At 36.7% G+C, this 13,625-nt stretch overlaps 1 protein-coding gene across 2 annotated transcripts; it reads right to left on the bottom strand.

Moving 5' to 3' along the window:
* Nucleotides 1–366: 366 nt before the first annotated feature.
* Nmdmc (NAD-dependent methylenetetrahydrofolate dehydrogenase) lies at nt 367–7,413 on the bottom strand. 2 transcript variants are annotated; one of them, XM_034977395.2, is made up of 6 exons: nt 7,272–7,411; nt 5,420–5,517; nt 3,876–4,331; nt 3,125–3,333; nt 2,192–2,314; nt 367–1,581 (listed from the first exon to the last, which is right to left on the bottom strand). In XM_034977395.2, exons 2-6 carry the CDS (start codon nt 5,509–5,511, stop codon nt 1,466–1,468), a joined length of 996 nt encoding a protein of 331 aa, XP_034833286.1. In that variant the 5' UTR covers nt 5,512–5,517; nt 7,272–7,411; the 3' UTR covers nt 367–1,465. The 2 variants fall into 2 exon arrangements, with proteins under 2 accessions (XP_034833286.1, XP_034833287.1); XM_034977396.2 differs by lacking the exon at nt 5,420–5,517 and having other exon boundaries at nt 7,272–7,413.
* Nucleotides 7,414–13,625: the final 6,212 nt, after the last annotated feature.

The following is a 13,625-nucleotide window of genomic DNA, read 5'->3' as shown; positions in this document are numbered from 1 at the left end:
ATTTTCTAAGACGACGCAGCGACACCGCTTCGGCGCCGCACCGCCGCAACGCATCCTGTGCCCCCGCTCTAAGGGCTCTTTTCTGGAGACACGGCGCGATGGGTCTACAGAAAAGAGCCCTAAGATTCCGTCCGCCCTTAGAATATGTAGATAATAAAAATCTGTACTTATACTGTAAGTTAAGACTTCAGTTTCCTATTCGGGACTTTCGGGGTTTGATTCCGGGCACCTCTAACTTTCGGAGTTATGTGCATTTATTCATTTGCTTTAACGGTGAAGGAGCCCTGAGGAGGCGGACGTCCTAACCACTAGGCTATCACCGCCACAGGCCAGATAGGAATGAGGAATAACTGAGAAATACAGTGGTTAATTATTTAAGAACTTATTTTATTTTTCGTTAACATTTTTGATAAGTAGGTATTACAAATTATCCCTAGTCTATAACTTAGATACTTAAATTTTTAAAAAAAATCACGTGGAGAAAAGTATGTCTTACTTAAACCTAAATCAAATATAACAAGGATACAAAATAATAAACACAATTATAAAAACTGCTACATTCAAATTCCACAGCAGGAATGTGTGACTACCTTAAAATTATAAATCTATGTATCTAGTAGACGCGGCCCTTTATAAAAAACCTTCAAAAATACTATAAATATAGGGATGGTCTATCTAGATACATAGTTATATATATTTTATGGCAAGATAATTAAATACCATACATAACAACGTCAAACGTTTTCATAATAATATAATCAAACTATTCTAGAGGTACAATTATAATACTTCTTTAATTCATTTCTCTTACAAAATATAAAGAAAGAAAAAACTTGTTTCTTTCTTTGATTAATAAATATGAGGCACTTTTTAATAGGCAATATTACCTAAGTAATATAAATGTTTTGAATTAATGCGAGACTCCATGCTACTATTTAGTATGGTCTATAAATTGAGAATACAATTAATAAACCTATCATAATATTATCAAGAAATTTGTAGTGTCATATTTTGTGCTACTAAAGTTATAAAAATTAATACGATTAAATGCAAAATAAAGAAAGAACAAAAAAAATTACACAATGTAACTAAAATAATTGCACGTTTTGCTGCACAGAACGCAAACGAATTTTTGAATTCTTTAATAATATATTTAAATAAATTAAACTAATACACACTGAATTAAGGACTTTTCCTTTTTTTGAGTTGTGTGATTAATGATGTGCTTGAAATTCCCACTTTGCATCAATGAAAACTGTGTGATTGGCCAATTCACGGTCCGCTCCGCTCCACTCCGCCCAGCTCCGCGTCAGTGGAAACTCACACTTCTTGTCCACAGTAAGGGTGCGTTTCCATTGACGCGGAGCTGGGCGGAGTGGAGCAAATATGGCGAGTCCTTTCTCATATATGCATTAAAATAATATTCGAAGTTGTTTACTAAGAATAAAACAGACGTGACACTTTTTTATTGTTGCCAAATCTTCTGTGAGGCTTGGAAAGTGTTGTGCATGAGCATAGCTACTGTCATGGGTCCCACTCCGCCCGGTACTGGGGTCACTGCTCCTGCTATTTTGCGTACCTCTGGGAGAACAAAATAATATAGGTAAAGCGGGAAATATACTAGCGTGTCGTGATATGTCGTGACGCGTCACGCTGGACATACACGATCAAGTTTACCGCCAAGTTTGCAGCGGACTTGAAGCGGATCCATACACCGTCAAGTGTTCATGACATCATGCACATTGTTAAGTTTACTGGACGCCGCTTCAAGTCCGCTGCAAACTTGACGGTGAACTTGATTGTGGCCAGCATCAAAAACATATCGGAAATGTATGAAATATATGAAATACTATACTAAATGTATGAAACAGATATAGTTGGATCAATGAAGTTTTTTCCTCGAAAGACCTCAAGAATAGCTCCAATTTAGATGATTTGTGTTTGTAAAATTATTTGTAAAATCAGAAATCTCAGGACATAATTATAGATACATATTGTTAAAACAATGTGTATGATATCTATGTATGATAATATATCGCAGTGATAAAAATAAATAAGTTAAGGTCCAATATGTAATCTGTAACTTTAAAAAACCCGCCTTTATCATTATGGACCCGAATGACGTTAAGAGTCAATAATATACAAACATTATTACGTAATTTACACTAGAGATTGAGTAATTGTTTCTTACCGTCATAATCTACGTCGCCCACTAGCTTCGTCTTGCCTTGCTCGTCGGTAATCCTCGTGATCCCAACATCAATTACTGTAGCCCCCGGCTTTATCATATCCGCTTTTATGAGTTTAGGCACACCTATGACAAATTAACGACATACTTTAATGATGTGAACATTCCATGGAATTAATGTTGCGATAAATGGCACTATACTAAGGGCGTTACGGACGTGGAAACTGGGTCATAAATCATTTTAATCATAAATCATTTTACGGAAGTGGAACTGCTCTAGTATTGCAACAATAAAAAAAGATTTGTCAATAGTCGACAAGAGGTTTAAAAAGCACCCATACTTTTGACCTGCGTCTACAACCTGGCGTCCAGATGGCATTCCTTTTTCGATAACAACTTCTGCGGCATTGTCGCAACCCTATGATCGTAATGATTTATGACCCCGTTTCGCACTTTCGTAATGGCCATAGTATAAGACGTTGGGCAATTTTGATATGAGAAAAAAGTTCGCTTCAATTTATGGCTATGGAAAATTAATCTTAAGATTAATTTTCCATAGCCATAAATTGAAGCGAACTTTTAACAGTGGTTAACCACTGAGAAAATAAAATTTAATTTTAATTGCAGCAAAATCAAAACAATCTAAGTTCATATTATTATATAAAAATTGAACTTTATTTTTCATAAAAATAGAGTACTTTAAAAAAAACCAATTCGACGGCTTCACTTTATACAATTTCGTACTCTATACAGTGTCAAAGTTCAAGACAAATGTCTAGCTTGGAACAAAAATTAAAACAGCACTAGCGAGACTTCATCTTCACTGGCAGACGTAGGTATACAATCACTAAATTAACTCAAGAAAACCAGTTTTTCTTTCATCTGTACCACTGTAAAGTCAATATTCAAAATGACAAAAAATAAAACGTAACACACCAGTAGCTGTCACAATAATATCGGCATTACGGCAGTGCACTGCGAGTTGTTCCGCCGGCGTGTACCTGTGACATATTGTCACAGTCGCGTCCATGCCAAGCCCACTGTCGTGATGCCTATCGCTGTGTAGCATCATCGCTATCGGCAGTCCCACGTTTTTGGATCGGCCCACAACCACCGCATTGCGACCTATAGTTTCGATTTTGAACCTTAATAAAGAAAAAAAATCATGAAAAATACAAAAGAATTCTTAACTAAAATCTGGCCTTGAATTATCAAAAACATTTACTTATAATAAAATGTAATTAAATAGTTACCTATAGATTTTTTTATTATAAAATAAGTAGTTTTTTTATGCAAGGCCGTAAAGTTATTATTACAGCGGGTAAATATATTTTTTATTTTCGGATTTTTTGTGATGAGTTAGAATATAGAATATAGAATATTGAAAATTTTATTCCACCTCTATTTGAATAAGATCATAGCTCTATGGAAACATTTAAAAGATAATTATCAATCCTTTAAAAAAATATTAAATAAAATACCAAATTAAAGGGATCAAAAGCTCTAAGAGAGGAACAAAGTAATGTATGAATAGCTGGTGCTTGAATAATAAATTTATTACATACTAAAATGCAATTGAGCAATGCTGGGGTGAGTCAGGTAGTTTAATATGAATAATGTTTTATTTGAAATTTTTTATCGAATTTTAAACTAGTCTTTTTTATAAATATTTAGATTTAAAACTAACCTTTTCAGCATCTCAATAACAGCAAGCGCAGTTGCTGGAACAATAGTAGGCATATCCAAGCTAAGCTGACCAACATTCGTTATATGGAATCCATCAACATCTTTCTCCGGAGCCACTGCGTTACATACCCTTCTCTCATCTATACCATTGGGCAACGGTAGCTGAACTAATATACCATCAACCAATTTATCTTGATTTAATAACTGAATAGCAGTTATCAGAGCTTCTTCTGTTAAATTCTCGTCATATTTAATAGTCTGTGCCTCGATTCCAATGTCAATTGCAGCTTGAATCTTATTTTTGACGTAAGTATGGCTTGCTGGATCACTTCCGACTATGATACAACGGAGAGATGGCGCTCTGTGGCCAGTATTAATCCAGTTATTGATTTTGATTTTTAATTCGTCTTTTATTTCCTTTGCTAGGGCTTTACCATCGAGGGCTCGGGCCATTATTCTGGTAAAGAAAACAAAAAATTAAAGAAAAAAATCGAGAAAAATATATAACTAAGTAGGTATGGTATATATATTCTTTAGTTTTCTTATCTGACTTAAAAGATAAACACATTGCTGAAATCTTCACGGAGAAACGCGTAAGTGACTAGGTTTGCCGTAAGTGACGAGGTTGTCCGTAAGTGACGAGCTTTGCCGTAAGTGACGAGCTTTGCCGTAAGTGACAAGCTTTGCCCGGAGGTTTAGACCCTCTGGAGTTATGTTTTTCATATGCATCCTGTGGGGCGTGTATAGTCCGCCTCTTACGCGGTTCAACGAGAAGCTACTTGATTACCTTTTAAGTCAATTAAGGGAAAATTGATCATACTTAAATAAGATCATTAATAAATAATATAATCAAAATCCAGTAAATAAAAAAGATAAAGAATTATGAATAAAAATGTATTATGACTTAAGCACAGTCAAGAACTACCAGTACTTTTGCTTAAGGAAAAAAGTATTCAACCTTTTTTAGTAAGAAAAAACTTTTACACTGCCATCTATAAATCTATACAAGCAATTAAAGATACCACTATGGAAGTAACAAATTATGATAATTATGTACCTAGTGTTATAAATTGTAAATATTCAGTAAGAATTCTACAAAATATTCAAAGTCTGTGATTTCACATTTTAAAGCAAGTGCAGTTTTAAGTATAAATTAATTAATTATTGTGGCTAATTCTGTTGTACACAATCTCTAAACTAAACCGAAATGGCAAGTCTAAATCTATTGCTATCCCTTTCATATTATATCATAATATCCCATGATGCTTGCGGAAAAGGATAGCACTAGATTTAGACATGTTAATGTAGTTTAGTTTAGAGATTGTGTACAAGAGAATCAGCCCCATTGTTATTAGATGTCTGCAACAGTAATCAAGGATTGCAAGACCTAAAATCACTGGTAGTGTTGTCACAAGTTAAATTAAATTAAGAAGTGCAATTAAAAAAACTAAATAAAAAACTTAAAAATAGAACTATTATTAACACAAACATTAAAAGTTATAAAAATAACCACACAAAAGCTAAGTTAATTGTTAATTTTTTTACCTGACCGAGCCCAAAGAATCAATGTATGTGTGACTTCTCATTTTCGTATTCAGAACTGTACTGACAATACGCAAGCATATTCTATGCCTCATCGCCTACTGTTGACGTACATAGGTCATTAGTTCACATTGATTGTATAGCAAAATAAAATTTGTTATTGGGAAATACAACAAGTGTCAATAAAAAAAATCTAAAATCTGATTATACGTACTATTTAGCGTATACGTATTACAATATTTTTTTTAAGAATATTGATATTTCCTAAAAAATCTAAAATTTGATTACATACTACAATATTTTTATTTTTATAAAGAATATTGATATTTCCTAACTTATATTCTCCTTTTCTTCTCTAAGTAAAGCTTTACCATTGGTACCCCAATGGGAACAGCAATAGCTTGTGGGGATTGCATCTTTTAGATTTTAGTTCATTTTCTAAACAAAGGGTATGGAGGAATAAGTATTTTGCCAACTTTGTTGTTCTAGCATTTTGCTGACTTTGTGGAAACTATCTCTATTTTTTATTATCTTTAGGTACAATATGCAGCTGAAAGTAATCGACCTTTAGAAGGAGATAGCAGATTTGTAGAGCGTTGTCCCTGTCATTGAGACCGACAAAACGTCATATAGGAATGAGTGACAGAGATAACGCTCTACAAAGCCAAAATGTCATTCTAAAGGCTGATGTACATTACTTTTGACCGCATACTGTAGTCTATTAATCCCACTGCCGGGAAAAGACCCCCCTTTAATAGTAGAGAGAGATAAGGAGCTTTGATCCAACCTGCAGCTACTATGACTAAATCACATAATATGATCATACAAACTCACAAAAATAAAATCTTCAGTAAAAAACTACTAATTTGTATCAAAAGACTCTGCTTTAGTTTTCTTATTGGATATGCACTATGCAATGGCCTTCCTTCTAGAGCAGTAAAAACAAGTTTGGGTAAAAAACGAGTTAATTGATCAATGGAGAATCCGCTTATTAGCGGTTATGGGTACAAAGTACGCAATTAATTGGAATAGGTTATCAAAATAGTGCCAAGTACTCTGCATTAAATCAGTAAGACCGAAATACATCTGTATGTACCAGTAAAAACTACTTTTAACAAGCTTCAAATGTTAAAGTGACATGATCAAGTATAATACGCAGCTTCAATTTAATGACCTAAATATACTTAAGTAATCTTTACTAATATTATAAATGCGAAAGTGTGTCTGTCTGTCTGTCTGTCTGCTAGCTTTTCACTGCCCAACAGTTTAACCGATTTTGATGAAATTCAGTACAGAGTTAGTTTACATCCCAGGGATGGACATAGGCTACAATTTATCCCGAAAAATCAAAGAGTTCCCATGGGATTCTTACAGGACCATCCGCTTAAACAATTAGTATGAACAGAGGTAAGTAAGATATAGGTACCTACTTACTTAATATGAGTAAAAGTGTAGCTCTATCAATGATCAAACCCAGCAATTAAAGTTGATCATATTGCTGATAAAAGACGTTAAGACTTTAAACATTCCACTAATCGGTCTCTACTTGACTGATATTAGTTGCAATTCACCAGCAAATGATACCTACTTAAGAAATTAAGTAGTACTATAACCTAACTTTATGAACATCTAAGATGCACCTAAGTTTATATACAAAATTGGGTCGTTTAACCAAAAATAGCAAGCCGGGCCAAAAGAATCGCAATTGTAAAACCTATTAATAGCTGTCTATCGACACATTACCAGAAACAATACGATGAATTTTATTTTGAATTTGTTGATCCTAAGATAACCTCTACGTCCCGTGCTTGACGTTTTCGTGATAAGAAATATGTACAAATAAGCAATTACTTACGTTACTCGTTAAGTTTACGTTGATCACAATTGTTTAATCACTTATTACTTAAAATAGATCACTTAAATAACTAAATTAATACAATAAAATGATACAATTTCTGTAACTATGCGGAATTAGAATGCGAATTGCGAAAACGTCACCAAAAATGACAATTGACAAATGACGTTTGACCTGACATTTGACACATTAGTTCACACTAACATTTTGGTGGAATCATAGAGATAATATGATAGAACCATAAAACATGTTATTTTAGAACGTACCTGAACCATTGCAAATTTTTGAATTTGCAATAATTATTGTAATTACAATTTTAAAACAGTATTTTTGTAAAACTATATTATAGTACCTAGGTAGATAGGTAGGTACATTTTATTAGGTACCTATAAAAACTATATGACCTAGTTAGTTGCACGATTCTACTGCTGTACCTTTCAAAGGTTCCGTACCCGAAGGGTACCAACGGGACCTTATTAATTTAGGTAGACCTATTAAGTTTCCGCTATCCAATCTGTCAGCAGGCTGTATCTCATGAACCGTAACAGGTAGAGAGTTGTTATAAACTATTATTGCTATTGCCGCTATAACGACGAATAATAAAAATTCCAAAATGGCTGCCATGAAAATTAAAAAGAAATAAAAAGTGTTATTTCTTGTATGATACGTAACCTGTCGTGTGCGAGTCCAACTCGCACTTGACCTGTTTTTTGTAAGTTTTTCTCGTTACAAAAATAGGCTTATTATTCGAATGAAACTGATAACAGTCTAGTAACAGTCACAGTTATTCTCAGATTTTGAACGGAAGATCCCAAATAATAAATAACTTTGTTGAAAATGTTGAAATTATCAACAATTCATAGGTCACTGGCATAAAGTGACGCATATCGCAACCCGGGGGGGGGGTAATAACGTAAGACATGGTACGGTCTAATCAGTAAAGTTTTGATAAGAAACCGGCAAAGTTCGGACGGGCTTTGCTCTTTTCGGGTTCCGTACATGATTAAAATATTCGGTTTTGGGTCAACGTTACACCATAATTATACCAAAATTCCAGGTTTGTAATTCATTTCGTCTACGAGCTAGAGACTTGTGACAGACAGCAGAGTGACATTAATTAGGGCTCCGTTTTTATCCTTATGGTACGGAACCCTAAAAACGGTAGAATGGCAATCTGATGTTATGATGAAATAAAACTTTCCGCTTTTGTAGTTTAATAAATTCATCATTCAACCAGTATCACCAGCTCACTACTGAGACCGGGTCAGGGTTTGGCCAGTATAGTCTTCCACGCTGACCAAATTTGGACTTTACGCACTTTTGGGAACATTATGGAGACGGACGGACAGACAGACAGACATAAAATAAATAAAAATCATGTTTTTTTAAAAAATAATTCTAGCCCCATTAACTACCCCTATACAAAAAATCACATCATTTTATTACTACAGTAAAATACCCTATTTTAGAAAACATATTATGAAATAAACATATTATTGTTACAACATAAATTGGCATCCTCTACCTACTTGGATGTATTTTACAATAGTTATTGTCTTTGTATAACCGATAGCCGTTGGGGTCCCAAGGTGCTGAAATGGCGACCTCGTACCGGAAGACCAGCGTTGGAAAACCCCCCACTAGGTGGACGGACGACATCAGACGAGTCGCAGGGAACCGCTGGATCCAGGCGGCGCAAGACCGTGGCGCGTGGATGTCTATCGGTTGATGATGATGGTGATGATGATGATAGTCCTTGACAGAGAGAGATGTCCTTCTACTAGCAGTACCTACCTAATGAATAAGTTTAATGATGTTCATTTGACAATGTAGATAACTGTAGACTAAACAAGCCTATGAGCTAAGGATCTAGGTACTAGTTCAAATACTAGAATATATAGATTATACAAAGTACTCAATAAGGATGTAACTCGTACCATTGGTGTTTGTCTTTGCATCATTTGTAGCGAAGTGAATATCTCTACGATATCAGGAGAACATGACCCTAGTAACGAGTAAGGTAAATGATAAAGTGTTGCTAGGGGTATTACTGGTAGTAGGGTTGACATTGAAAGCAAAAAGTAGATGGTTAATAGTTTCAGTACGACAAGGCTCTCTTGGCACTTGAGTGACATTGACAGGGGGCGCTGATAGAGAACAAAGGCTTAGACTATTCAAACAAGAACAAAGGGGACACTTGACGGCAACGGTAGTTCCGATTAGTGCCACACGGGCCAGGGCCGTCTTAACCCGGGGGTTCAAGGGGTGCGGCGCACCCGGGCGCAGAGACCTAGGGGGCGCAAGCCGACCGCTCATAAATTTACCTACCTACCTAGATTTGATTGCGGGCGGTGCCGAAAAGGAAACAAATATATGCCTCCCATGGGCAATATTTAAAAAAAAATTCGCGCTCGCTTTGCTTGCGCTTTCTAAGGTTTTGAGTACCTAGATTTTACTTATTTTCCGAAATTATTTTGCGCTCGCTTCGCTCGCGCTTATAAGAATAGTATGCGCTACGCCTCATACCCCGATTGCCAGCGACCTGTCGCGTACTATATGTGTGCTGGTAAATTATTAGATACTTTTAATGGAGGGCGGGGCGCAGACTAACTTTCGCACCCCGGCGCCGAATATGCTTAAGCCGGCCCTGACACGGGCACTACGTTGCCGCTCCGGCAGAAAGTATGGCGCTGCACCGCACCACCCCTCCCCGTCTCGTCTCTCTAGTCCCAAGTCCGATGTGTATGCGGTGCGGCACCGCACAACGTCGTAACGCATCGTATGGTACAGCGATTTCTGTATCGTGCCACATGATGAGAGTCCAATTATGCAAACGTTTAAGTGCGGAACCTTGCCTAGAAAAAAGAAGAAGAGTATGAAGACCTTTTCTTCCTTTTCTTTTCTTCTTTTCTGGGGTTTTTTCCGCACTTAGATGTTGCCGTCCGTGGTGAGTGAGACCTCTGATGCGGCTTCCCGCTAGATCACTCCAGCCAGCCGAACTCACTCCAAAATCCTGGAAGGCCACTTAGATTGGCGAGAAATTCGGGGAATATTGCTGAAGAGCCAATATAGGCTTCTCGTTGAGCAGAATTATGCCGCTGCATTTGAGCAGTACGTGTTCTGGTGTCTAGTCACTCACAATGCATGTTCTGCATAGATTTGAGGTGTCTGTTTAACGAAAAATGTTCTGTTATCATGCCATCATGAAAACCAACGTTGGCAACCTTAGACTTTGAAGAAATACTACGTACGAGTAAGTGGGCGCGGTTGTGACGCTTGGGTCTCAAGATAAGGCAATAGGTCAATGTCTGAGTGATTAATGATACGCGAGAGAAACGCAATAAAAACATCTTGTTTCAAGACCGTCTCGGCAAAACCGCGATCAAAGGAATACGATAACAATAGTATTCGCAAAAATTGAGAGAAACTGAGCGTAATTTAATATTTTTGGTTATTCTGGCCGTTTTTATATATTTTGATGGGATATCAGTTTTTCAATTTTTGGTAACGAACGTGCGGGTCTTCTCCGTTTATCCGGAACGGCCAAGCGAATTTCATTCAGGCCTCGCGGTATGCCTCCTTCCTCCTTGCCCGGGTGAGGCGTAAGACATCTTAGTGTCCTGGTGAAGATATTCTAGCCGGAGTTTCGCCGACTAGAATACCTTATTATCTTTTGGCTTGAAGCCCTAGCCTAGGCGATGATCGCGCCGCCGCGCGGAGATAATGTCAATCCGATGATAGTCTCCGCGCTACGGCGATAGGTTCGCCGTCGCGCGGTTTTAGTCGTCGTCGCTGTGGTTAAGCTGTGTGTCGCACCTTGATGGCGATCGCAGAAGCTATCAAGGTAGTCTACGGCCCGTTGGCGGTCGGGAGATGAGTTGAGCAATGCTGGTGGAGGTGTTCGCAAAAAGATATTATGTGGTATGTGTGCCCTTTTACGTACGTAACGTGAGCGCGGTTGCTGCGCAATAGGGTATTTTCTAGGCAAGCGTGCTCCATCTTTTAACAAAATTTGGTACAGGGATAGCTTGTATCCCGGAGATAGACGTTGGATACTTTTTATTCCGGAAAATCAAAGAATTGCCACGGGATTCTTAAAAAACCTTTATAGCTGGAATCTTCTAGTAAATTACAATACTTGGACCTGAAACGGACCTTTTTCTAACTTTCATGGTATGTTTTCCGAAGCATCATCATCATCATCATCAACCAATAGACGTCCACTGCTGGACATAGGTCTCTTGTAGGGATTTCCACACGCCACGGTCTTGCGCCGCCTGGATCCAGCGGCTCCCTGCGACTCGTCTGATGTCGTCCGTCCACCTAGTGGGGGGGGGTCTTCCAACGTTGCGTCTTCCGGTGCGAGGTCGCCATTCCAGCACCTTGGGACCCCAACGTCTATCGGTTGTACGAACTAAGGTTGTTTTCCGAAGCATAATAAGCATTATTTATTAATCAGAACAAACTTTGTTCCTAAACGCTACCAATGGATTAGCTCGATGTAAAGTTCAATGAACCGATGTATTTGCGCCCGATGTATCTTTGAGCCAGTCCAATACGTTTCGCTGGTTTCACTTTCCATTCGCTTTGATAACGCCCCTGTATTTTTAGACGAAATCTTGTTTACCTTCGATCGCTTTTATGTTTCAGAATTCAGACCTTTCTGTTTAATAGGTCCGCAAAACTAATTTTGTTTGTAGAGGTTTATTGTTAATGTAAAAAAAACTATGATAGTTAAAGCGTTAATTTTATTTTTTCTGTAAAATATACATAAATATCTACTGACCATAATTATTTCTGATTTTCGACTGGTAAACTTCGGAGATAAGGGGAGGCAATCTATTCGTTGCATGTTCTATGAACCTATTTGTTATGAACTTATGATTGAAAAAAAAACAGACTCTACGCGTGATGGGTGGTGATATGCGAGGTTTTAGATTTTTATCAGCTGTCATCATATTCATCATACTATGTAATGTATTATCTGAATTCTTGTCAATCATACACGTTCATAAATTTTATGGTATCAAATCCGTCGATAACGCCTAGTAGAGGGGTTTAATCTGATTTTTCCTTCAGTAAAATATTATCTATGTTGAGTTTTTCACTATTGCGTCAAAAGGCATTTTTTGTAAACATATTTTTTTTTTCAATTTTAAGTAGGTAAGTACCTACCTACCTACCTATATAATTTTATTTTATTTGTTTTACTTTTGCGCTTGTTGATTGCGTATCGGCAAACGCAGCGTTGGACAAACTCCAGCCCACTGAACCTGAAAAAGAAAGTGGTGGGAAGTGGGTAGATGAGGACTATGCCACCATGGGTTCACAACGTTGGTGTGGGAGGCAACCGGGTTGATGATTAATGAATTGTTTTTGTTCCAAGTGTCCAACACAGTTAATAATTTAATTTATCTCTACTTAGTAAAACCAATTAAAAATATACGTAAAGTCTATCATTAAAAGTTTCTAATGAAATATCAACATTTTTGTACGCCATCTATGTAAGCAATTTAAAGTACCTGCCAGTCTCGTACCTATTATTATCTACTTCGCAAAAAGTTCTTCAGAAACTCTTAACTAAAGTAACTAATTAAAAAATCTGGACAAGTGTGAGTTGATGTGCACAGTCAGTGTTCCATATAATTAAAACTCCTTGCTGTGGACCAAATTAATACTAAATTATGAACCACATCTAGATGTTGCGATGACTTCGTTCGCGTAGATTTTTGAATATTTGATTATCTGGGATTAAAATGTAGCCTATAGGTATCCTTCAACGGGATGTAAGCTGTTTCTGCACCATATTTCGCCAAAATCGGTTAAACGGATGGTCCGTAAAAAGCTAGCAGATAGACAGAAAAACAAACAGACAGGAACCCTTTCGCAATTTTAACATTAACTATGGATTATATTTTGGTCGATTAATTCGAATAACTTAAAAAAACTTCATAGTCATCATATCATGCTTTCAAAGTACCTACCTATTGAATGAATTCTGACTCGAGTGATAAGTATATTTTTTTCGACACCTTTCACTATTCACATAAGAGATTTTTTTTTTCTAAAGAGTTCTAAAAATAGTTCCGGAACAAAATATCTGTGACCTTGCATTCCGTTTTTAACTTTTGATTACGGAACGCTAAAAAGCTCATTTAAGTGGAGTCCAAGTCTATGAATTAATTTATTATAATTGAATACCATTTTTTCATAGCTGTTTTTCTTACAAACAACTTGATGAAAAATGAATTATATTTTTCGCTGAAATATTGGGATAAAAGTACCTACCTTAATCCAAATCCTTATCGATAGCCTGATGGTAGAGACATCGGCGTCATTCGATCTCGGAGATCT

Source organism: Maniola hyperantus, chromosome 17, assembly GCF_902806685.2.
Source record: "Maniola hyperantus chromosome 17, iAphHyp1.2, whole genome shotgun sequence".
Lineage (NCBI taxonomy): Eukaryota > Metazoa > Arthropoda > Insecta > Lepidoptera > Nymphalidae > Maniola > Maniola hyperantus.
The sequence above is the reverse complement of the archived record's forward strand: the minus strand, read 5'-3'. Positions and strand labels throughout refer to the sequence as shown.